Here is a 22,731-nt window from a genome sequence, read left to right as displayed (position 1 = left end):
ACCCCCCTACACCCCTCCTGGAGCCCAGGGATCCCAGCTCCGCCGTGATTGACGCCTGCAAAAAAAAAAAAAAAAAACCGCTTTGTCCGTGGCTGGTGATTAACTTGTTACCCCCAGCGGGGGGGCAGGGGGCTCTTCGGAGCCCAGCTACAGCAGGCGGGCGGGCCCGGTTCAGGCTCCCAGCCCTCGGGGGGGGGGGCAGCTCGGCAGGGGGACGGGAGGGGGTCCTGGACGGGCCTCCAGACCCAGAGCCATCATCCATCCATCCATCTCTCATCCTCTCCCTCTCTCATCTTCTCCTCTCTCTCTCTCTCTCTCTCCCTCCCTTCCTCGCTCCCTCCCTCCCTCCCCTTCTCTCTCTTTTTCTCCCTCTTCTCTTCCCTTTCTCCCATTTCTTTCCTTCTCTCTCTCCCTAGTTCCCCAGGCTCATGTCTGAGGAGTGCGGGCGGACTGCAGCCCTGGCGGCGGGGAGGACACGGAAAGGCACCGGGGACGGGGGCCTGGTAAGTGTGAGCCCCAGTGTTTACCGCGGGAAAGGGGGAGCCGTGCACGGCCCCGCTTGGTCCCCGGGGCGGCCCGGGCTGGGAAGGCGCTGGCCCGTCCCATTCCTCCGAGTTAGTGCTCAGCTGGGGTAGAGTTAATGAGACGTGTGTGTGACAGAGAGAGAGAGATGGGGGCGGGGGGGGCAGGGGGCAAGGGGGAGGGGAAGAGCGGCCCGGGCTGGAGGGCGGGGGCGGATGCGGCCGGACTAGCGCCCGGGGGTCACGGGCAGGGCAGAGCCTGCTGCTCCAGAAGCCCCGTGGGCCTCGGAGCCGTCGGGGGCGGCGAGGTTGGGGAGCCGCGGAGCCCCAAGGGTCCTCCGCGAGTGAGCGCGCCCCCGGCGCTCTGCTTCCTCCGCCAGGTGAGCCCCGAGGGCGCGGCAGACGAGGACTCGTGCTCCTCCTCGGCCCCGCTGTCGCCGTCCTCGTCACCGAGGTCCATGGCCTCCGCCCCCGGCTGCCCCCCGGCCAAATGCGTGTGCAGCAGCTGCGGCCTGGAGATCGTGGACAAGTACCTGCTCAAGGTAAGGGCTTCGGGACGCCAATCCCAGCCGCCCGTCGTGGCTGTCCCGCGGGCCCCGGGCCAAGGAACAGACGTGGGGAGCCACGCGGTCTGGTGCCGGGACCAAATTCTATCCCTTTGCGGTGGGCTCGGCATAGTGGGGAACACGGGGCAGTGCGGGGAAGGCTTGCGGGGGGCTCCCCCATCCGGCCTCCCGGCCGGAGCCCCAGCTTTCTGCGTGCACGAGCTCCCCGAGGGAAGAAGGGGCTGCTCGCGGTTTTCGTTCCTTGTGTGCCCCGCGCGGGAGCCAGCGCCCCCCAAATGCCGCCCAGCCCCAGCAACCCACCCTGGGCCAACGGCCGGGGCAGGCTCCGGGGGGAGACGGGATTGGGTGGCCCTCGCCTCTGCTCCCCTCCTTGTTTCCTCATCCCCAAGTTCTCCATCTAGCTAGCCTCACCCGAAGGTGCTACTGCGTCCGGAGCAATCAGCCCCTTTCCTGAAGGTGAGGGTTCCCCCGATCGGGTTCTGCCCCTTGCCGGCTGTGGAGAAGGCGCTGGGCCGAGAACTTGGCTCATTGCTCTCATCTCGTTTCATCTCGGCCACCTAGGAGACCCACAAAGATAGGATCCCCCCCCACACACACACACGCACACACTTAGCACTAAAATCCTCCTCAGCTCTTCATTAGTTTATTCCGGCTTGTCTGGGCTTCCCAGTTCCCCTTCCCAGGGTTCTGGCCTCTGCTCCGGTGCTGCTTGCTTATTTGCATGGGTTTGGTTTAGAGGTTTGGCGGTGGGCCTTAATGTGTTATGAATCCTGCTAGCTTTCCCTCCTCCACCCTCTTTTTGTATTAGTACTGAAAGGCTTGAAGGTCCCTGGGAACAGTTGGGGGGGGTCCTCATCCGAATTTGATTTTGCACATTTAGTGAGTTCCCCAGCAGTGAACTGGTTTCTCCAAGAACGGCCGCTTTCTAGTTCTGAGGCTTCCTTCCTGGAGTCCACTGGCAGATGTAACTTTGAAAATACGGTCAAGTTTCCGCCTTAAACTATCACCGTTTCTTCATTTACAGGATGGGAATTCGATTCCCTGGCGGCTTCTCCAGGTTTTAGTGAAATCTGCTTTTATCTTTTCCTAGCTTTATTTTAGCTTTTCAAAAATGCAATTAAGAAATTGAAAAGCTAATCCCAATAGTAGGTTTTTAAAGGTGATCTCTTAATATATCTTTTAAAAATCTTAGATACCAAATTTTTATTTTTCCAAATTGGTAATATTATTTCTGAGAGAAATAGACTAGACTAATTATTCCATAGTAGACTAGATGAGACCTTCCTTTTTGTCTGTAGCCAAGCACTTCGGTGATCACCCTCTTAGTGGTTTGGACTTTTGTAGAGCTGCTGGCCGTGAGGCATGTGGAGGCTGTATTTGAGAATAAGTTGCTGAAAGAGCTGGTGCATTCAGAGGCTCTGACTTTTGCTCTTCTGATACATAAAGCATCTTAAGAGAAATGTCGAGTCTAGGAACGCTGGTGTTGGATCCTCCAGGCCTCAGTTATATGCCACCACTTTGGGGCATGTTTGGAATCTAAAAGCATGGTTAGGAATCTGAGAGTTTGTGATCTTTTGGAAAATGCACATGGCCTAAAACCCAGGTTTGACTGCTTGCTTATAAAATTTGACTGGAAGATGCCAGGCTGTGCTGGCTGCTACTGGGTAGTTCACTGTCAGCCACTGAGAACATCAGGTCGTTGTGTTTGGCAGGAAAACGGAGCTCATGACTGATGGTGACTTCTTGGTACTGTCTAGTGGGCCTGGTTTTTGTCAGACTTCGGTTCAGATCCAAATTGGGGCACAAGTTCTGGCTTTCACATGCTAGCCAGAGGGACTGTATCGAATGGCTTGTTTAATTCATGTTGCAGTACATCCCTCTGGGGGATTTAGCAAGCTGGGGTGTGCCAATATGGTTAGACATACAATGTCTCAAACATCGGTTTAGTTCAGTTTGGGTGAGTTTTTAAAAGTGGACAGAGGCTTTCTCTTAAAAAACAATTGTAAATCTCTAAAGGAAAATCCTGAATCTCTCTTTGAAGGAAGATAGCAGTGATAGATTAGACATGGATCCAGCTTTACTGCAAGGCAAAGGGCCTTTCCTCGGGTGCTGAAGCTTCATTTATTGGTGGTAAGAAATCCCTGATGGAACAATAAAGAAAAAGGTCTGTCTTGGCTCCTTCTTTCTCAGCTGATACCCCAGCCCTCATATTTGGGGTTCTGTGGATGATGCAGAGTTTCCAACCTACCATTTTATAATGACCCCCAACGGTTCCAAGGAAATGCCTATTTCCTTAGAGATCAGAACTTTGTCCAGTTTGTTTGCTCTGTTATCCCATAAAGGAGGCTCTTTGGTTGGTTTGGAAGGGCTCTGGGTTTGTGTATAATCATGACAGGAAGCCAAAGGGGGAACTTCGGTCTCTTGCCATTCATTTCATTTTGGTCAAAACCTTTGGTTTCTATGGGACCTCCTTCTCTGCAGGCTCAAATGAGATATACTGCTTGTACCACACTTGCCAACCCCCCCAAAAGTGTCTTTACTGTTTGAAGGTCAGCTGCTTGGAGAGTGTTGCCATTGGAGGTGGGTTACAGGGCCAGAAACATAGTTGAATAGAGGACATACCTCGGTTGGTTTGAGAAGCCAGTCTCATTGGTGTGTCCACCATCAGCGACATAACTGTTTGGCACCAACACTAGGACTCATATCACCTGGGACCTACTCAGAAACCAGCACCTTGCTGGAGGGAGATTGGACTTTTCAGGCAAGTCAGCCATACAAACACATCTTTGTTACTGATTTCAGTAGTAGATTTGTGGTGCCACCCCTCACTTATTTTTCTGGCACAATTACTTAGGTGACATTTTGAATAATCTGTGTCAGAGTTGTGTCTGGCCAGAGATAGACTATGGCTTTTTTAGGTTAGTAAGTGAAAGAAGCCAGGAAGAATAGGCCTTAAGCTTTCTTCCTATAAACTGAAGAATTCAGATGGTCTTTCTGAAAGTAAGCCTTCAGGGTCTGCTATCTCCTCCCCTCTGCTGGTGATCAGAACATTCACCACCAAGTAACTAAACCATTCCCTCAGCACAAGGACTGACTGCCGGAGCAGAGGAATGCCTGAAACACAACCCCAGTATCCGGCTCCTCAGCCTGGTCAAAAGTTAGCCTGGCAAATGATGTTCAGCAGAAAAATGAAGCTCCTGTTTTCCTTTGGAAATAGGTGCCATTGCTGTGTGGTTGGGCCAAGATTGCAAACTCAGGTTAGATCAGTTTGACTTGGGAGGTTTGGACAGAGTTGGGGCGGGGGGGGGGGGGGGGGGGGGGGGGCGCCGAGTTCAGGTCACACCTCTCAGGGGGAAGAAAACCACCCACTCCTTCTGCAGGCGCTTGGTTTGTGTTCTTACAAGTTAAAAGTCTGATCCAAAGTCTGAATAAAAAAAAAAGGCAGCAGAATCTTTTGTGATGATTTTAGAAGAAACATGTAAGTTATAATTTATGGAAGATTTGGTGGGATTATAGGGAACCAGATGCATATTTATAAAAATGTTAGTTGAAGCCCTTCAGGTTAGAGGCCAAATACCAAAGTGTCTCACAGTGGCTCCATGTCATAAAGCTGGGGGCTCAGCCTTGCCTGGGACACACAGGTGTGACCTGTGGACAGAACAATAGCCTTTAAGTACTGAGGTAGAACCCTATAAAACCAAGGCAGGAAGGAGTTGATGATGTGGATCAGTGCAAGGAGTTTGCATGCCAGGAGTTCTATGGGCTAATCAGATCACGAGTCTTTCCTGCCTATGCCCCACTCCCCGCTCAACAACAACAAGGTTTAAAATAGAAGATGTATGTTCCTCTGATGTTCCTGTGTGCCTGGAGCAGGCTTTGGAGCCTCTGACTGTATGGTGGGCCGTGCTGGGTTCTGGATTGTTAGAAGAGCTTGCTTTCTTTTCCCACTTGTTATCTTTCCAGGTGAATGACCTGTGTTGGCATGTTCGGTGTCTCTCGTGTAGTGTCTGCCGGACCTCCTTAGGAAGGCACACCAGCTGTTACATTAAAGATAAAGACATTTTCTGCAAACTCGATTATTTCAGGTAGGTTAGAAAGGCATCGACTCAGAAACTTTCACTTTTGAGGTTTGTTCTAGCAAAATTCACTTGGGAATGAGCATGACTTAATAGCTTTCGTTGGGGTAGCCATGGTGCCCAAGTCTTTTTTTTTAAAGATCAGTCTTTTGGGAATATGTCCATCAGCTACTTCCACTGTAAAGAAAAAAATCCTCACATGGCTCTTCCCTTTTAAGAGTGGAAGTTCAGGTGGTAGAAAAGCTGGCTTTGCCCAGTAGCCTCACAAGATCATTCAAAGCCACGTCCAGCTCTACTAAGATGCAACCAGAGTGTCCCAAGGCCTTCCCATTAAGATCCTCAGGAAGGTAGTCATTGGCAGACTAGATCAGTGCCCACCACGCAGAAGGCAGCAAGTTACCCCCCAGGTACTGGTACTACCACATTCTACCCAGGACATGTTATTTGACCTACAATAATCTGGCCTTCCGGGGCCTACTTCGACTTTTTTCTTAACATCATCTTTCCTATATGGAATTTCATTGAAACGATTCCCAAATTCTTTATGTATGCTTTTAAAAGAACCAGACGATACAGGGCAGCAGTGGACCAAAACAGGAAGTCATTTTTTACAGATGGTAAGCACAATTTTCCAAAATTGTCAAGAAAAAAATAGATTTTTTTTTCTATCTCCATTTAGCTTTTACAGAGGCATGTCATATGTGAGAGAAAGAGACCATTCAGGTACAATTGGGAGTTTGGGCTTTGCAGTTGAGTAAAGTGTGGGTAACTTCATAAAAATTCATAGTCTGGTGATGAGGAAAAATCGAAATGCCTAGTTAGAAAAAGGGGGCAGCCTTATTCTCTCTATTAGGATCCCAGATAGGCTCGAAGGCTGAGGTTGGCTTCCTTCGTTCTCTCTGGAGGACTGCAGGCCTCTTCTAGTGAATGAAAGTACCCCGGGATTTTAGAGGCTAGCTGTAGCAGCATTTCGGACTGGGACTTTGGGGCAGTTGACGTTCTCACCATTTTACTTACGTCCTAAATTGCTTTGGGGGCAGCATTAGCCAAAACCCTCCAAGTCCGTTGAAGCGGTCAGCACCTGGGCTGCCACTCTTAGCCACATTTCAGAGCCCAGTTTGGCACCTTGGACAGACATCATTGGCCCTTCAGAAATAGGTTTGATTGGACTGGAGCTAAATTGGACAGAAAATTTGCTAGTGCCTTTGGTTTTCTGCTTTCTACCCCTGGAATTGCTGCTCTGTTTGACAAATGCTCTCCAGGCACTGAATCTGAAAGGAAAGGAAGGGTTGTTGGACACTTGTGTGTGCGGCCAGGGTGGGGAGGGTCTGTTCAGGGGGGAGCATCTTGGACCTTAATAAGGTCCAGTCTCTTCCCTGAAAGCACCAAATGGCAATTTTCCCCCTTATGGATGACAGCCATGTATTTTGGCACTAAGGGCCTGGTGGAGTGCTGGTTTTGGTTTGGGGGGACTGAGCAGTGGGGTGTCCATCCTACCTCATTTGGTCACCGAGTAGTCTCCATTTTCTGTCCCAATCTGCCAATTTATTTTACTCTGTCTACAATATGTATTATACATAAACATATTTTTCCAATCAATTCTGGTAATGGAATGCTTTGGAGTATTTGGAATTGATCAGCTATAAAAGCAGGCTCATCAATCGTGAGGCTGGGGACTCAGCGTGTTCGCCTGGGCCGCCCTTTGGTTCAAATCCTGGGCGTCCTGAGCGTGTCGCCAGTGACGGCTTTCATGCTTCAGGAGCTTATGTTGTGTTTGTTTATTTTTACCCAATTCCTTAGATTTAAAGCCCTCCCAATGTAGCAAGTAATTAAAAAGAAACCAAGAAAACACAAAACTCCTAAACTACTATTATGCAATCATGAGCAGTCTTTGCTCTCAGGGACTCTGTTTGAATTAAAACCCACTATTGAGAGGTGGCCCTTTTGGAGATGTGAGGAATTATTATGTTTTCAGAACATACTGAGTCCTTGTGGGAGGAAAATTAGAAGAAAGGTCCATTAAGATGTTGAATGTTGGCCAGGAGTAAGTTAAGGGGAAGGGACACAAATATGTCTCCTTGGCGCATTCTGGCATTGCTCGGTTTGACTCAAGATGAAATTTCTGTCTCTCTTTTCTGCTCCCCCCCCAACCTTCTTCTTTACCGTAGAAGATACGGAACCCGCTGCTCTCGCTGTGGGAGGCACATCCACTCTACTGACTGGGTCCGGAGGGCCAAGGGGAATGTCTATCACTTGGCCTGCTTTGCTTGTTTTTCCTGCAAAAGACAACTCTCTACCGGAGAGGAGTTTGCTTTGGTTGAAGAGAAAGTCCTCTGTAGAGTCCATTACGACTGTATGATGGACAATTTAAAGAGAGAAGTAGAAAATGGTAAATTCTTCCTCTGTCTCAGGATGTTGTGGGGGGGAGGTGGCCTGGGTGGTGGGGGCAAGAGGAGGAATAGCGTGGTGGACAAAATGTTTGTGCTGAAGTTAGTTACTGTTTTAACTTCATGACTGTTGGGCTAAAATAATTTTATTTGTTATATTACAGCCCGAGTAATGCTCTGTGTATAAAATAATTTTCTAATATTTATAATAATTGTACCCTATTTTTAAGATTTAGATCTCTCTCCATATATGTATGTATACACATATATTTTAAACTATCAAACTAAATTTTATTATTTCAGAAATAAGCATGCCGCTTTTCTCTGATGGATAGGTGAGCTATTTCTGGATAGCTGGTGATAATTACTATTTCTGGAAGACATATTTATCATTTTACAGATTCAATCTCATTCATTAAAAACTTCCTAAGATAGCTTATACTGTCAAAAATTTACAAATTTTATGTACAAGGAAGTTGTTTCTAAATTAATAGTGGATGGTGGGGGAAAATCACATTAATAAATACAATATTTTACAAAGACAGAACTAATTTGGCCTTGAGTGGAAAGGAAGGCAAGGACATTGATCTCTGATAGTTCTGGGAGGGAAAATGATTCCACGTCCTAAATGACAAACAGAATCTTTAAAAAAAAAAATAAAGGGCAAAGATCCTGAGGAATTTAGGGCTAGTGAAGAAAGAGAAACCATCTACCAGAACTGCCCCATTCTTCGACCTAGTCTGAGAAAGCCACGTGTGTGTGTGTGTGTGTGTGTGCGTGTGTGTATATATATATGTATATATATATATACATATATATGTATATGTATTAATATGTTTACTGTGGCTGTGTTGGAATGTGATACTTTGGAAGTTTTAAACTTGAAGCAAAATATTTCTCAAAATGCCTAGTTCTAATGATTTAAAACCAGAACGTACAGATAGAAGCTCTGATCGGGGTACTCTAGAGAGGTTAACACTTTGAGACTGGATGGCTGGCCAAAGGACCTTTCCTTTAATTGAAATAGAAATATTATTGTGATGTTCCAAAGGCATTGTCACAATGACCTTTTTAATATAGATATTTTGCTTGAAAATTGTGTGTCTGTGTGTGGGGTGTGTGTGTGAGAGAGAGAGAGAGAGAGAGGGTACACAGGCATCTTTCTCAGTTACACGGGAAGCTAAAATGTGCGCTTCTTTGTTACTAAAGGAGAGTAGGGGCATCTCGTCTCTACCTGATGCATTTCTAGAGTCCTTTGCTTAGCAATGGCCCTATTTCAGCCCATAGGGATGTGTATACTTTTTCTTAGGGCTAGCGCACAAATGCTCTTTTTGGCCCATCCTGTTTGCGTTGTGTTGTGGCTTTAAATGTCAGCTCCAGATCTTTTCTCCAGGGCAGGGGATTTTGTTGGTCCCATGCCATGTGAGCTCTGACGTTCTGGCCTTTCTTTGTACCCTTGGCACTTAGCATGGGACCTGGCTCCTTGGAAGTGTTTAATACATGATTGTTCCATGACCAGTGGTATATTGAAGAAATAAAAAATGGGCAGAATGGATTCTGGCAGCCTGGCTGTGTTCATCTGAATGATCAACACAATTGCTTTATTTTTCTTTTGAACTTCAGGGAATGGAATTAGCGTGGAAGGCGCACTGCTCACTGAACAAGATGTCAATCACCCCAAACCGGCCAAGAGAGCTCGGACCAGCTTCACAGCCGATCAGCTCCAGGTAGAGGCTGCTGGTGGGGGGATTTGGAAATGTCAGTGACAACCCTCCCTCTTGTGCTTCACGGCCCCATTAACACATGGTTCTTACAGCCCTACCAAAGCCTGGCTTTTATATCCTTTTAGGAAACCAGCTAGGTAGAGCTGTAAAAGTTCTCTGATGGCCCCCAAGCAGTTCATGGTGGCCCCAGAAGAGCAGGCATGTTCTTGAAACAGAACCAGCAGCTGCTCCAATTTTCCCCCCAGAGGCAGTTTGGTGGTGTTCTGCAAAACGGAAGCAGGATGTTTCTGTTGCGTCTGCCCAATGAAATTGGTTTCTAGAAATTTACATCACTGCACATCATTTCTAAAGAAAACAAAATATTTTTGAGAAATCATGGAACATCAAGATGTATCGCAAGCAGCTTTTGGGGACCTTAACATGTTAACGTTTTATATTTCACTAGAGCACACCACAGTCAGCCCTCTTAAGGAGGGCCAAGATGGTATGTTTTCAGGGTTGGAAATAATTGCAGTCACATGGACATAAACAGGAACCTAGAGGTTGGTGCCAATCAGATGGACCTTTTTCTTATTTTTAGAGGGACTGAGGGTTGATGATGCCTCCTGAAGGGGGAAGGCTTATTTTCTTTCAGTCTGGTGTACGTCAGTGTAACTGTGATTGCCGTAGGCTTGAGTCCCCCAGATATTAGGAGAAGCTATACATCAACTTGTTTCCAAGGACAGCCACATCCTCTGGTGTGGCTCATGTGTCCTTCAGGCTCTTACCTACGACTTAATATATGAATTTCTGCCTTTCAGACTTTGGGCATCTCGCTTCAGGATGGTTGGGAGGATCGTGGCAAATTATTGAACAAATGTTTAATGCTGTTTTCGCACAAGACTGTCCCCGGTGCCAGCATGTAGGGTTACTCTCAGGCAGGGTGACTCAGCATAGATACAGATGTACAATTAAGCTTTTAAAAAGTCACTTTCAGTGAAAGACCAACTGCCATTAGGTATAAAAACAATTCACAGTACCAGGATTGGGGTCTGCATGAGAAGGAATGAATGAAACGTTTACCAGTTGGGTTGCTGGGCAAGCCCAGAACAGGGTCTGGATTCAAGAGGACCCAGTACAAATGAATCACTTCACCTCTGCTGGGATCAGTTTCCTCATTTTGAAATGGGGCTCACAATAGCACCTACCTCCCAGGGTGGTTGTGGTACAAATGAGATGATTGTGTAGCATTTAACACAGTGCCTGACTCATGGTAGGCGCTCTGTAAACGTTAGCCATTATGATTGTGAAGTGTTTACTATGGACTAAGGACTGGAGATGCAAATAGAAAAGAAAGACCACCCCAGCTCTCCAGGAGCTCCCATTCTAAGGGCAGGAACAACCCACGGAATAGTTCAGCTGCCGGTCAGATGGGAGGTCCCATGGTCCTTAGTGGGCAAGGCCAATGGATGGTCACTCCTTGCCTTCCCTGCCATTTCCAGGGGTCAGGTCCACTGGACCTGGAGAGTTTGAACCTTTGGACATGGGGGTAGTCCCATGGCTTCCCAAGCTCATGAGCCGGCAGTCCTGGGGTGTTGCTGTCAGGGAGAGTAAAACCTTGGACACTTCATTCAGAAAGTAGCAGTGACCCAGGAAAGAGGACTGGTTTTCATGAGGGTGGGAGCTAAAAAGAAGAGAAAAGCAGGGCTTGAAGCTGGGAAGGCCCTTGGAAGCCATGGAGATATGGCCTTCATTTTACAGATTCAGAAAATGGGCGTTAAAGACTATTGATTTGTCCCATGGGTGACAAAGTCAGGATTCAAACCTGTGCCCTGTTCCCCAAAGCATACTGCCCTTAGCCTGCTGGCTTAACTTGTACAAAGTCCATTTTTAGACTCCTCAAGGAAGTCCACATAGAGTGAGGTTGACCAAGGGAGATGATCATTTGTGACATTAAATTGAATATTAGTTGAATTTTTTGAAAAAACCAGCCAAACTTGTCTCCCCAGATTTTTTCCAGATATTTTAATATCCGGAGTAAAACTTCCCAAGTGAAAGAAAACCAGATATTTTAAGGTAGCCCTTGACCCTTGAAAAAGCCTTTAAAAACCATTTGGCCAATGCAGGAATGTTCTTGCGGGACCCTGGGCGCAGAGGAAAGTGAGGTACCCAGGCTTGTTTTCTCTAATGTCAGGGAGCTGTTTTACCGGAAGTGCAGGGTGCGAGGGTTTCTTGTCTTTGTGCAGCCTGCGCCTCAGTTTCCTTGTCTGGAATGGGAGGCAGCAAGGTCATAGCACTGGTGGTGTAAGGGACCTGAGAAGGCCTAGTCAGCTCCCCCTTACAGATGGGGAAAGTGAGGACGGGGAGGACAGGTATCCTGGAGAAGCTCTGATCCAGAGGCCTGCTCTCGTGCCTCATACTGAGCCTAACTCCCAAGGCTACGTAGAGCATCCTGTGGGATGACGGCTGTAAAGGCCTAAGTAAAGAGAAGCTACTGGAACATTCCTGCTGTTTCAGCACAGGCAGAGGGAGGTGGCAGCGGGGAGGGGGAGAAGACAGAGACACACAGAGAGAGAGAGAGAATAGCTTTCCTAATCAAAGCTTTCTGGTGTATGTGGTAGAAAGGGGCCTGGGGATCTGAGTCAGATGACCTGGGTGCTCCAGAGCCCCTCTGCCATGTCCCAGCTGTGATAGCTATTCTCTCTCTCTCCCCCTCCCTTCCTTCCTCTCCCCCTTCCTCTCTCCCTTCCTCCCTCTCCGTCTCTGTTTCTCTGTCTCCATCTCTGTTTCTCTCCTTTCTCTCTCTTTATTTCTCTCTCTCTCCATCTCTCCCCTCTCTTCCCATCTCCCTCCTCCTTTCCTTGTCTGTCTCACACATACACATGTATACGCAAATGTACACGAAGCCACTGCCATGTGCATAGGGTTGGATTCTGAAGATCTCTTCACATGCTGAAGTGTAATAAGAACTGGCCTTTTCATGGTGCTTGAACATTATAAAACACATGATTTCATTTGATCCTTGCAAGAACAGCAACTGTAATGGGTGGAGAAATGGCCCCAATTAGGGGAGAAATTGCCAGGCATTCCCAAGCCAGATTAGCACTTAACTCAGGTGAGTTAATATGCAGTAAGACCTTCTGTAAATCCCAAAGCACCGTCTCACTGTCAGTTCTGAGGATAATGGTTGTGATTATGCCCACTTGGCTGACTAATCCAGTCGGAGTCCAGAGCTTCGAGATGCGTAAGGAGGGATTTCTGCCTCCTCTTCCCTTGGCATTGGCGGTGCTGGTTGGGGAGTGGGGCAGCAGGGCTGGACAGGCCTGTTTTCTGGGCCTTAGCTCCTGGGACAGTTCTCATTTGAGAAAGCCCAGCTTCCCGGGCCTTCCTGAAGCTCTTGGGCTGCAGGCAGAAAGGAGGCAGGGTTGGGCACCCGTTTTTCTCCAGCTTCTCTTCCAATTCCAGGACAGGCATGTTTGGCCTCGGTCCTGCCTCCAGCCTTGATCAGGATCCTCTTCTTGGTAGGAAAGTCTCCCTGACTTACATTCTTGATAACAGGCCCCATGCATGCGGCCCGGTCAGGTTGGCCAAGCAGCCTCTTAAAGAGCTTGGTTTTCCTTTGAGCTGAACCTTGTCGTCTCTCCCCAGGCAGTTAGTGAGGCATCCTGGCTTTGCATAGGTTGTGCCACTCTGTGGTGTGGCACTTAGCATTGGGTAATGGCTAACCTGCCAAGGACCCACTTGGGCCAGCCAGAGACTGGAAGCAGAGAATTGGCCATTTGCAAGGTGACGTTCCATGGACGTTAGATGGGTTTGACCCATGAGCCAAACCAGTCACAGGTGTATGAAAATGCATGGGGGGGTACATAGAACACCTGGCCTGGAGTGGGGAAGAATCATCTTCCTGAGTTCGGATCTGGACTCGGACACTTCCTGGCTGTGTGACCCTGGCTAAGTCTCTTAACCCTGTTTGCCTCAGTTTCCTCATCTGTAAAATAAGCTGAAGAAGGAAATGGCCAAGTACTCCAGTGTCTCTGCCAAATGGAGTCACCAAAAGCCAGGCGTGACTGAACAGCAACAAGGGAGAGGGGCCTTATTGATCAGACTCAAGTCAGACTGGAATGCGGTTTGGGGGAGAGGCCATGCCCTCCGTAGTTACGTAGCTGTGCGTGTAATGTTACTAACAGTTTTACAGAGACTTCGTGTCTCTTTCCAAACATTAGTTGGATAGGGAGGGATGTGCTATACCCCCCTGGTATTTGTCAAAGATTCCCAAGAGCCTCAAATTGTGCCTCATCAGAGGACAAAGGCCAGGCCTTCCCCTGGTGTGGAGCCCCAGCTGCCATCTTTCCTCCCCCTGCTGCACTCTCAGCTTGGGCTCCTTGCTGCTTAACTCACGCACCGGCACTGGGAGGCTTCCCTGGGAGGTGGCCATTGCCAGGCCGTTTACAGAGGGAGACACTGACCCTCACGAGGCCTAAGTGGCTTGCCCTCTGGTCACACAGCTAGTAGGTTTCAGAAGTGGAATTCAAACCCACTTCTTAACTGATTCCAAGAAGGTCAAGTCAGGGTGTGTTTATGAAGCACCTACTGTGTGCTGAGCACTCTGGGGGTTTTTCTTCTGCCATGATGCCGATGTTGAGAAGTAAACCCTTTAAACAGACATACACATTTTGTTAGGGAGACAAATTTATTCCATTTTAAACTTTAAAATTTGAGATAGGGAAAAAACCAGATTTGATACTGTTAAAGTCTCTTCCCATTTTAAATAGTGCTCTGTTAATTAGACAGACTCATGCTTTCTGTGGTTGGCATTCTCCATCCAGTAAGAAGGTCCTCCCTTGTCCTCCCTTGTTCTCTGGGGGTGGAGCAGAGATCCTGATTCACCAAACCTGCCAAGCTCACGGCTTCCCTTTCCTGCCTCCCCAGGTCATGCAAGCCCAGTTTGCTCAGGACAACAACCCAGATGCCCAGACGCTTCAGAAACTTGCAGAAAGAACGGGCTTGAGCAGAAGAGTCATCCAGGTGACTATTGGGTAGGCCTGGGGTGGTCGGGGGGCAAGAGTCCTCCCATTGTGGCTTTATTTGGTCTTTTAGGCAACAAATGTTTCTGATCTGCACTGCCCTGGGTGTGGTGGGGATAGAGAGAGACAGCGACAGACTCTGCCACTAAGGAACTTTCTACTGCTAAGACAAAATAGGTACACAGAGAAGTGAGTGCACGTAGATCTTAGCATTCCTATTTGTGGACAGTGAAAATTTCTGAGAGAGATGTTTTCTGGAGACTTACTCATTTTATTAATTATTGCTAGTGGATAATTAGTAAAAGAAGTCAGTCGCACCCCAAAAAGCCCTCATGGAACCCACTCAACACTTCTGTTCTCTTGGAAGAGGGGGTGTGCTTGAGGGTGGAAATCAGCTCTGATTGGTTAACAAGTAATGAGGGAATTAATATTATAATGAGAGATTGGCCTATTCTATGGAGGGCCTGGGGGATGTGACTGATCACTCAGAGAGACTTACTTATACCCATGCCACCCTGTCTAGGGTAATCGAGACATAAGGGAGACTCTACTTTCCCTCAGACTTACCTGGCTAAAACATAGTGGGCTGGATTTCACTGGACTAGAATCTCTTCACCTTTGATCAGACCTAGGCTTTCCCAGCAGGGTGCGTCTGCTCAAGATTTTCTCTTATCAGCCCTGCTCCTCAACGGCTGGCTGAATAGCCTGCAGAAAATGAGGAAACGGAAGGCGGAAAACATTAGTCCTAATTCAATAATTGGTTACTGATACAAGAGAGAAGTAATCCGTTCTCCCGTGTTTTTTCTACATCTAGTCAGATTGCGTCTTATAACTTCATTTTTCAGCCTGGTTATTGACTCTTCATCAGGCTCTTGGCAAGTACCAGGGAAAATGATCAGAACTTGGAGGGTGAGAGGCATTCAACGGGCTGGAGGGAACAGGACCTGGAGGTGGGTTTGAGTCTCAAGGGCTCTTGCCAGAGGATACTGGATAGAATGACTTCCAGGAAGAAGGGAGCAGAGTTTTGGAGGATCTCAAATACCAGCTGGATTTGTACTTCTATAATGGGGGAAGGGTGGGGGGCTGGCTGAGGGTTTCTGGAAAGGGAAGCGACCTAAGCAGTTGAGGAGTATATTATGCTAATGGTGATGGCAGATTGAGTTGGAGTAGTGGCAAAGAGGCCAGCCAGGTGTTCATTGAAGTGACTCAGCTGTGAAGTGTTAAGGGCCTGAATGAGTGTGGCAGAAATGCAAGAGATCTCTAAGGAACCATTGACAGGACTTTGAGGATGGTCCTCCAGTTAGTGGACACATGACAGGCCCCTAATGTGTCAGGTCCTGTGCTGGAGGATAACAAGACGAGATCCCTGCTCTCCTCTCCACCCACTCCCAGTCTAGTAGGAGAGTCTTCACACAACTATGGATGGTAAAAGAGGCAGCAGGCATTGTGTGACTGGCTTTCAGCTGAAGGAGGGGTAACTTGTTGAAGGGGGTTCTGGAAAGAGCTCGAGGTTGAGGCAGCATTTGAGTTGGCCCTTCAAAAGCAAGCAGCATGTCAGTAGGTGGTAAGGGTCCTTCCTTCACGAAGGAATAGAGTGAGTAAAGTCACAAAAGTGAGAAAGCCCAGTGAAAATGCAGGAAGAAAAGCAAAGAAGGGTCCAGTTTGGTTGGAACGAAAGAAAAAATAGTGGGAATTAAGACCAGCCTGCTAGGCTGGGGCCGACTCCTGTTGGGCCTCCATGCCCCACGACCTCTTTTAGTAGATAGCTGCTGAAGGTGGAAAAGTCAACCAATCAACCAGAAATGGACATTAGGAAGAGGGTTTGAGAGAGCCATGAACTAGATCAGAAAAGGGTTTGAGAGAGCTATGAGCTAGATCGGAAGAGAGTTTGGAGGAAGAGGGAGGAGGCAGAAATGGCAGAGCTTTGAAACTCAACAGCCTAGAATTGGGTACCTTTGATGAGATGAAGGTGAAGAGGAGGAGCTACTTTGGGAGATAACAAATGCCATTTTGAACCTCCCCCCATCTCTTACAACGTATCCAAGTGGAAGTATGGGCTGGATAGTTGGAGCTGTGCATTAGAATTTGGGAGAGGTCAAAGGATCTTGGGGTTCTTTTGGCATGAGAGCAGTTGTGGGGCATAGGAAAGATAGAGCTGGCCTTGACACCTGGGAGATGTGAGTTCAAGCCCTGCCTCGGACACAAAATGACTGTGTGACCCTGAGCAAATCAACTAATTTTTCGTTACTGAAGCCAAAGAAGACTAGGTTATTGAGCAGGGGCCAGCCTGTATTGGTAGAGGGAATGACATTCCAATCCCTGTCCCTACCTAACTGTGACTGGAGGGGGTGGGGGGGGAATGGAGAAGATCACTAGAGTGAAGAGTCATTGAACTTTGGCTAGAATGTCCACCAACCAAAGGTTGGGGAAGGGATGACTGAAGAGGTAGGCAGAGAACCAGAAGAGGATGTTGTTATGGAAGCCTGAGGAGCACAGGGTTTTGAGAAGGTAGGGGTCACCATCTGGATTTGGAAGGTCAAGGGAAAGGAGAGGTAGCCACTGTGCTGAGGTGCCTTGGAGAGGGAACAAGATTCCAGGAGCAAAAGTCAGTGTTCAGACTAGGAATACCTCAGACCAGGAGCATGGAGGATGGGATCTGAACCATTCATATGAACAGCAAGTTCAGGGATTTCAGGTGAGCTTGCTATGAGGCAACAACGTGTTGTTCTTGTTTTAAGAAGCTCGCTCTTTTTTTTTTTTTTTAAGTCTGGATCCAGGATCTCATTATTGGAAACTCCTTCTGATGCAGAATAGTAACTCATCTCCAATTTGTCATCTTAATTTGGTCTTCCTTGATTCCTTGAGAAACTTCTTCCAGGACATTGGGTAGACCTCCCATGGAGGATTCATGAGAGGACATGGGCAAGAGGCCCACCAGCTAGGCGGCCATGGCTGGGTTGTGATCTGTGCTACAAGAGGGAGCCTGCAAATTAATGAGGCTCCAGATCCATAGACTAGTTTATTGAGAGGATTGTTTTTCAGATCCAGGGAACTCAATCCCACCCTACCTTGATCATTGCATGTCTACACTATGGGTTCAGGTCTGAGCACTATGTATTTAGAAGAGGGCTGTCAAGCCAGAAGAATGGGTGTTCAGAGAAGTGAAACTAGTATTGTGCTGGGAACAGAAACAGTCATGTGGAAGGAGCATGTATTAGCCTAGAGAAGACTTGAGGTGAAGTGGGATTGGTGGCTACAGACACTTGAAGGCCAACATTTGGAGACCTAGAATTCCCTTTGTGGAGCTCTGGAGAGCAGGACGAGGACCAGGAGAAGGAAGTCATCCGAGGGCGAAGAGGTGATTTTAGCTCCATATTGTGAAGGTTTATGGGCAGAGGCATTGAAGAGGCTAGAAGGCCCTCTGGCATTCCCATGATGCCAGAAAAGAGTGACTCCTGGCTCCCGTGGGAGGGTTCTTGCCAACTGTCAGTGAGGGTTGGAGAGTGCCTTAGCTGGCTGGGACCAGTAATGTAGTTGAGCCCAGGCTGAGTCAGTCTCTCTGTTTCTGGTGGCGGGGGGGGGGGGGGTCACTCCTGACCTTGAAATCTTTATCAGAAAGTCAGTGGTCCATGGTAAAAAGCCCGTGAGACGTGGTTAGGAGACTCGAGTTGAAATTCTACCCTGAGCATGTGCTAACTGTTGGAAGTCTATTTCTTCACACAAGCATCTGTCACAAAGTGGGTTATAAGGATCCACTCAGATCAGGATATGTGGCAGGTCCTCTCTAGGCTTGGGGAGGAGGGGCAGGAGGCATCCAGACAGCCTGCTCTTGAGGAAAGTCCTTGTGCCACTGCAGCTCAGAGTTACTGAGGGCCCCGAGATGGTAAGATCTGCCCAAGGATACCTGACTTGCCAACTTTCAAGTTAAACTTGGAGATGAATGTTGCTGTCGCTGCCCCCAATAGTAATAAGAATCCTGTAATTTTCAAAGAGTCAGAGCTAAAGAATTGAGAAGGTGGGTGAGTGGCTGCTTGCCTGCCAGACTGCCCTCTTCTGGAGTCCTGCCACGTAAGGCTGCCTCCATCTACACACAAGGGACCAGACTCTGACCGTACTAGATGGTGATAACAGTGGATGGATGTCTGGAGCCCTTCAAAGGTGGCATATTGTTTTGCCCCCACTCCCTGAGCCATGCCACAGCCCTTGTCCAGAGAGAGCTCCTGGATTAGCCTTCACCAATTTTCAGGTGAGGCTCAGCAGATGTTCAGTGATTCTCCTCTGGCCCCACGGCCAGAGGTGGGATTGGGCCGCACTCTGGCATTGTATCACCCCCCCACCAGATCATGGGAATCCATAGGATCTTTGAGGAGGTGGCGTGGGACAGGGACAGGAGACTCAGGTGATGCTAATTTCCAAGGTATTTTCTTGTCCCTTCTGAATGCTGAGTTTTCGGGGAAGCTACCTCTCCTCGGGTTCTCAGGGAATCCAGGCTCTCCTGAATGCGTGTGTGAAATGGATTTCATCCCTACAAGGAAACCTGAAAAGGGAGCTCTGCGGGGTAGCAGGTTTTAGATGTCAAGAGTTGACAGAGTTCTCCTAGCATTGCCATAAATAAGGGGCAGGTGGGTTTTTGTTTGATTGTAAGGTTTATCCCAGCAAGAGAGAGCCGCCAGTCTTACTCTGTCCTTAAAAATGGCGAGCCTGATTTTTGTTGTCTTCCCCTAGAATAGGAATTTCAGAAGTAGCCAGGCTCTTGGGTTCCATGTGTAATGTGTAAAGTGGATTGTGCAGTGTTTTCTGGAGGACAGAATACCCATCCTGATCTTCTCCAACAGACCATCTCAGCCTTACTGACAGGGGAGTAGAATAGTACAGGGGGAATTTCCCTTACCCTCCTTTTTAATGACTCACCTTTTTTATTTGTATCAAATAGGGAGTAATCGCACCCTGGCTGAGAGAAGAAATGGTACTTTAGAGATTAAACAGCTCTTTCAGTCCTGGAGCATCTATTTTGAAGGCTTGGGACTTAGTAGCCTTAGTACCATCATCTCTGGGTTTGCCGCCTTAGCAGTGATAGACTCACAAGGATTGGGGTTAGTAGTTGGCTAAGCAGGCTTCATGTCCTTAGAATTAAACTAGGTATCCTTGGTGTTAGACTTGGTGGCCTTGGGCCTATAGTCAGTGACTTTGATGTCGGCAGAGGAAAACCCATCTGGCCCAGACCAAAAGTCCTTCTCCTTAGCATCATCTTCAGAGGTCGTTAGCTGAATTGGGCTTAACGCTCTATTCACTGGGTTCCCAAAATGTCATTACTGGTCTTTTTATCTTTGTCCATATTGGCTAGAGTGGAAACCAGCGATTTTTTTAAATGGCAGGTTTATGCCCTAGCTCTGTACATGCAATAGGATTTAAGACCATCTTGTCTATGTGGTTAGATTTTAGAAGTTTCCAAGGCTCTATTTTCTGTTGACAAATGAGTGTTTTTGTTTCAAGTGATGAATGGTCATTTATTAAAAGCTTCCTGTATACCAGGCCCTGTGGTAGGTGGTAGGGTTATGAATTTGAACCAAAATAACCCCTGTGGCAGGCACACTCTATCGTAGACGATGTATTCATCTAGAAGCATGTGCAGAAGAAGTCCAAGGCCAAGGTTGCTGGCATTAGCCCCTCAGGATTCACCAATGGACTTTCACCTGTGCACATGAGGAGTTACCATTCCATTCGATCTCCAGCAGAAGCACATGTTCCTAACTATTCCTTCTCTCCCCCCAAATCTCCAGGTGTGATATTCCTCTCAGGGCACTTGCTAGATGTCCCGCACCCCTAGAACCTGTTCAGGACTTCTTTCCTCCACTGCCTTTCTATTGAGGCTGCCGCCATTATTCCAGCCACTGTGCACTCAGCTGTCCAGCTCTGTTGATTCTGCATCTCGGATGTCTGGCCTCCTCTCTCTACTCACCCGACCCTGTTCACACCCTCAGCAACGCTAAGCTCCAAATTTTGTTACTGCAATAGCTTCTGAAAGCGGGTTTACCACATGCAGCCTTTTCCCCTTTAAAATCTGCCAATGAGAACCCTAAAGTGTAGAAGCTTCCTGGGCTCCCCATTGCCTTGCTTTCCTGCCTGGTTCCATGTCTCTTCCCAGGCTGATTCTGAATTCTTCCCCCATTCTACCCTTGAGCCGGACTGACCTCCCAGCTGTGAGCCGTACACATCACTGACCTTCCATGCCCATCAAGGCTGCCCCTCAGGCCTGGAACATTGTCTTTCCTGGCCTTCATCTTGGCAGTTCTACTTCCTTTCATGGCTTAGGTTATGCCGCCTCTTACGGGAAGTATTCCTGATTTCAGCCAGTGGTTAGTGTACTCCTCCCTGCCCACTCCTGTGCACTTGTTCTGTGTTTACCTTTCTGAACATAATGAACCCCCTTCCTAGAGTGTAAGCTCCTCAAAGACAGAGACTGCTTTATCCCAGCTTTGTATCCCCAGTACTTATAGTAAGTGGTACTAAAATAGGTGCTGCATAAATGCTTGTTGATCGGTTGAATGTGTGCTGAAAGAGCTAACACTAGGTGAGTCTGGGTCTGCCCTAGGGTTGACCTGTGACCTTGATGAATTGTCTTTTCTCCCCTAGGTTTGGTTCCAAAATTGCAGAGCGCGTCACAAGAAGCACGTTAGCCCCAATCATTCTTCCACAGCTCCAGTGACAGCAGTTCAGCCTTCACGGCTGTCTCCCCCCATGTTAGAAGAAATGGCTTATTCTGCATATGTGCCCCAAGATGGGACAATGTTAACAGCCCTGCACAGTTATATGGATGGTAGGTATCGACTCTAACCTTGGGTGTTCTGAGCATTGACTAGAAACATACTGGCCTGTCCAGGACCCTTAGTGGCAAGGAAACAGCAAAACCCCAGTTCTAGAGCTCCTGTTGACCAAGAGGAGCTTGGGAATATCCAAGAATAGAAGTCAGAGATGAGTTTGAAGGTCTTTCCTGGTGATGGGACCAGAGCTCAGGAGCAATCCTGCTCCATGGATCTGGTGTAAGATCTAACCACCCCCTGGCTTATTAGCTAATTGGAATAAAAATTGATGTTGGAATGGCCTAGTGAAAAATGAGGCTCACACAGTTTACATTTATTCTGGTTAGTTTTCACTTAATGTTATGAAAATCATGAGAGAGGGGAATCCAAAGGTCACACCCCACCTCCAGGTCCAGTATATCTTGGCTTCTTTTTAAACACACGTCGTATTATGAAAGTGAATGTGTGATGTTGAAAGTGGTTTTCATGCCAGAGGCTTAAGTGCGTTCACTTTATATTTTTGGATTTAATAAATTTTCTGTAATGCCTTCAGTAATGGGAGGAAACCTCCTTTCCTGTTTGTCTTCAGGAGTATGTAAGATCTGGGGCTCCTACCTTCCAAACCCTAGGGAAAAAAGGCATCCTCTGCCCTCCCTGCTCCCAGCCCTTTCCTGTGTCTTCTGCTTCAGGATAAAGTACAATGAATAGGGCTCGGCTGGAGATGGCATTAAAGTGGGGACAGCTTTGGGCCCAGAAGGAAGAGTTGGGGTGAAAGCCTTAGTCCAGTTTGACTCAATCCTCTGTTTACTGTCTGTGCCCAGGAAGGCCATGGCCATGCTCGGGGTTGGTTGAATAAGTGAATGGTGCCCTAAGCTATGATGAGAGTGCATGGGGGGCAGGGTGGGAGGGAAGGGGCCCATTTTTTGTCTTAGGAGCTAAACTCTATCCAAATTGAGCCGTCCATTTCTTTCTGTTTTTGTAGCTCATTCACCGACAGCCCTTGGACTCCAGGCTTTGTTACCGCACTCGATGACACAGCTACCAATAAGTCATACCTAACTTCTTTATTTCAGGGATAGAAATTCTGAAGGGTATAATCTGAAGTCATTTAGTGTGTATTAAATATCATTGAAAATATTAACGTTAATTTTCTTATTTAACATCCAAAGCATCTTCAAGATCATTTTGTTGCCCAGGTATGTACGTAGAGTTGGCCTGCAAGACACTTTGGTTAATTCTTCCTTTTTCTAAAAAAGAAAATGTTTACAAGAAGATGACTCCACCCCCTTTGTATTGTCTGGAAGTAGTTTTCTCTAGCTGTGTGTCCGTTAATTTATTCGTCATCGAAAGAGCACTTTGCCTAAAAGAGAGGACTGATAAGTGTGCAAAATGTTTACAATTCTTTGTGAAATTGTAGTTTCTCATCCGTTTGTATCTGTAAGTTATTGTTATGGAATATTACCTGAATTTTTTTGAGTTACATACAACTTATACTTTTGAAGTTTGTAGCTGTGAATTTGCAACTGAAATTTATTTTGCCGATTGGCTTTCCCCTTGAATGAGATGAATAAAGCTTCTGTTGTAGCATGCCAGGCAAAGCCGTGCCTGCGTCCTGTGGCTGTTACCTTCTGGCTGTAAATAACACTGGAGTTGG

General features: G+C 47.6%; 1 protein-coding gene across 1 annotated transcript; it reads left to right on the top strand.

Moving 5' to 3' along the window:
- The first annotated feature begins 416 nt into the window (after window positions 1-416).
- LHX8 (LIM homeobox 8) lies at window positions 417-22,136 on the top strand. The gene is made up of 8 exons (XM_036757625.1): window positions 417-503; window positions 902-1,063; window positions 5,051-5,172; window positions 7,332-7,552; window positions 9,174-9,277; window positions 14,183-14,278; window positions 20,911-21,094; window positions 22,060-22,136. Exons 1-8 carry the CDS (start codon window positions 429-431, stop codon window positions 22,134-22,136), a joined length of 1,041 nt encoding a protein of 346 aa, XP_036613520.1. The 5' UTR covers window positions 417-428.
- Window positions 22,137-22,731: the final 595 nt, after the last annotated feature.

This window comes from Trichosurus vulpecula, chromosome 4 (genome assembly GCF_011100635.1).
Source record: "Trichosurus vulpecula isolate mTriVul1 chromosome 4, mTriVul1.pri, whole genome shotgun sequence".
Lineage (NCBI taxonomy): Eukaryota > Metazoa > Chordata > Mammalia > Diprotodontia > Phalangeridae > Trichosurus > Trichosurus vulpecula.
The sequence above is the reverse complement of the archived record's forward strand: the minus strand, read 5'-3'. Positions and strand labels throughout refer to the sequence as shown.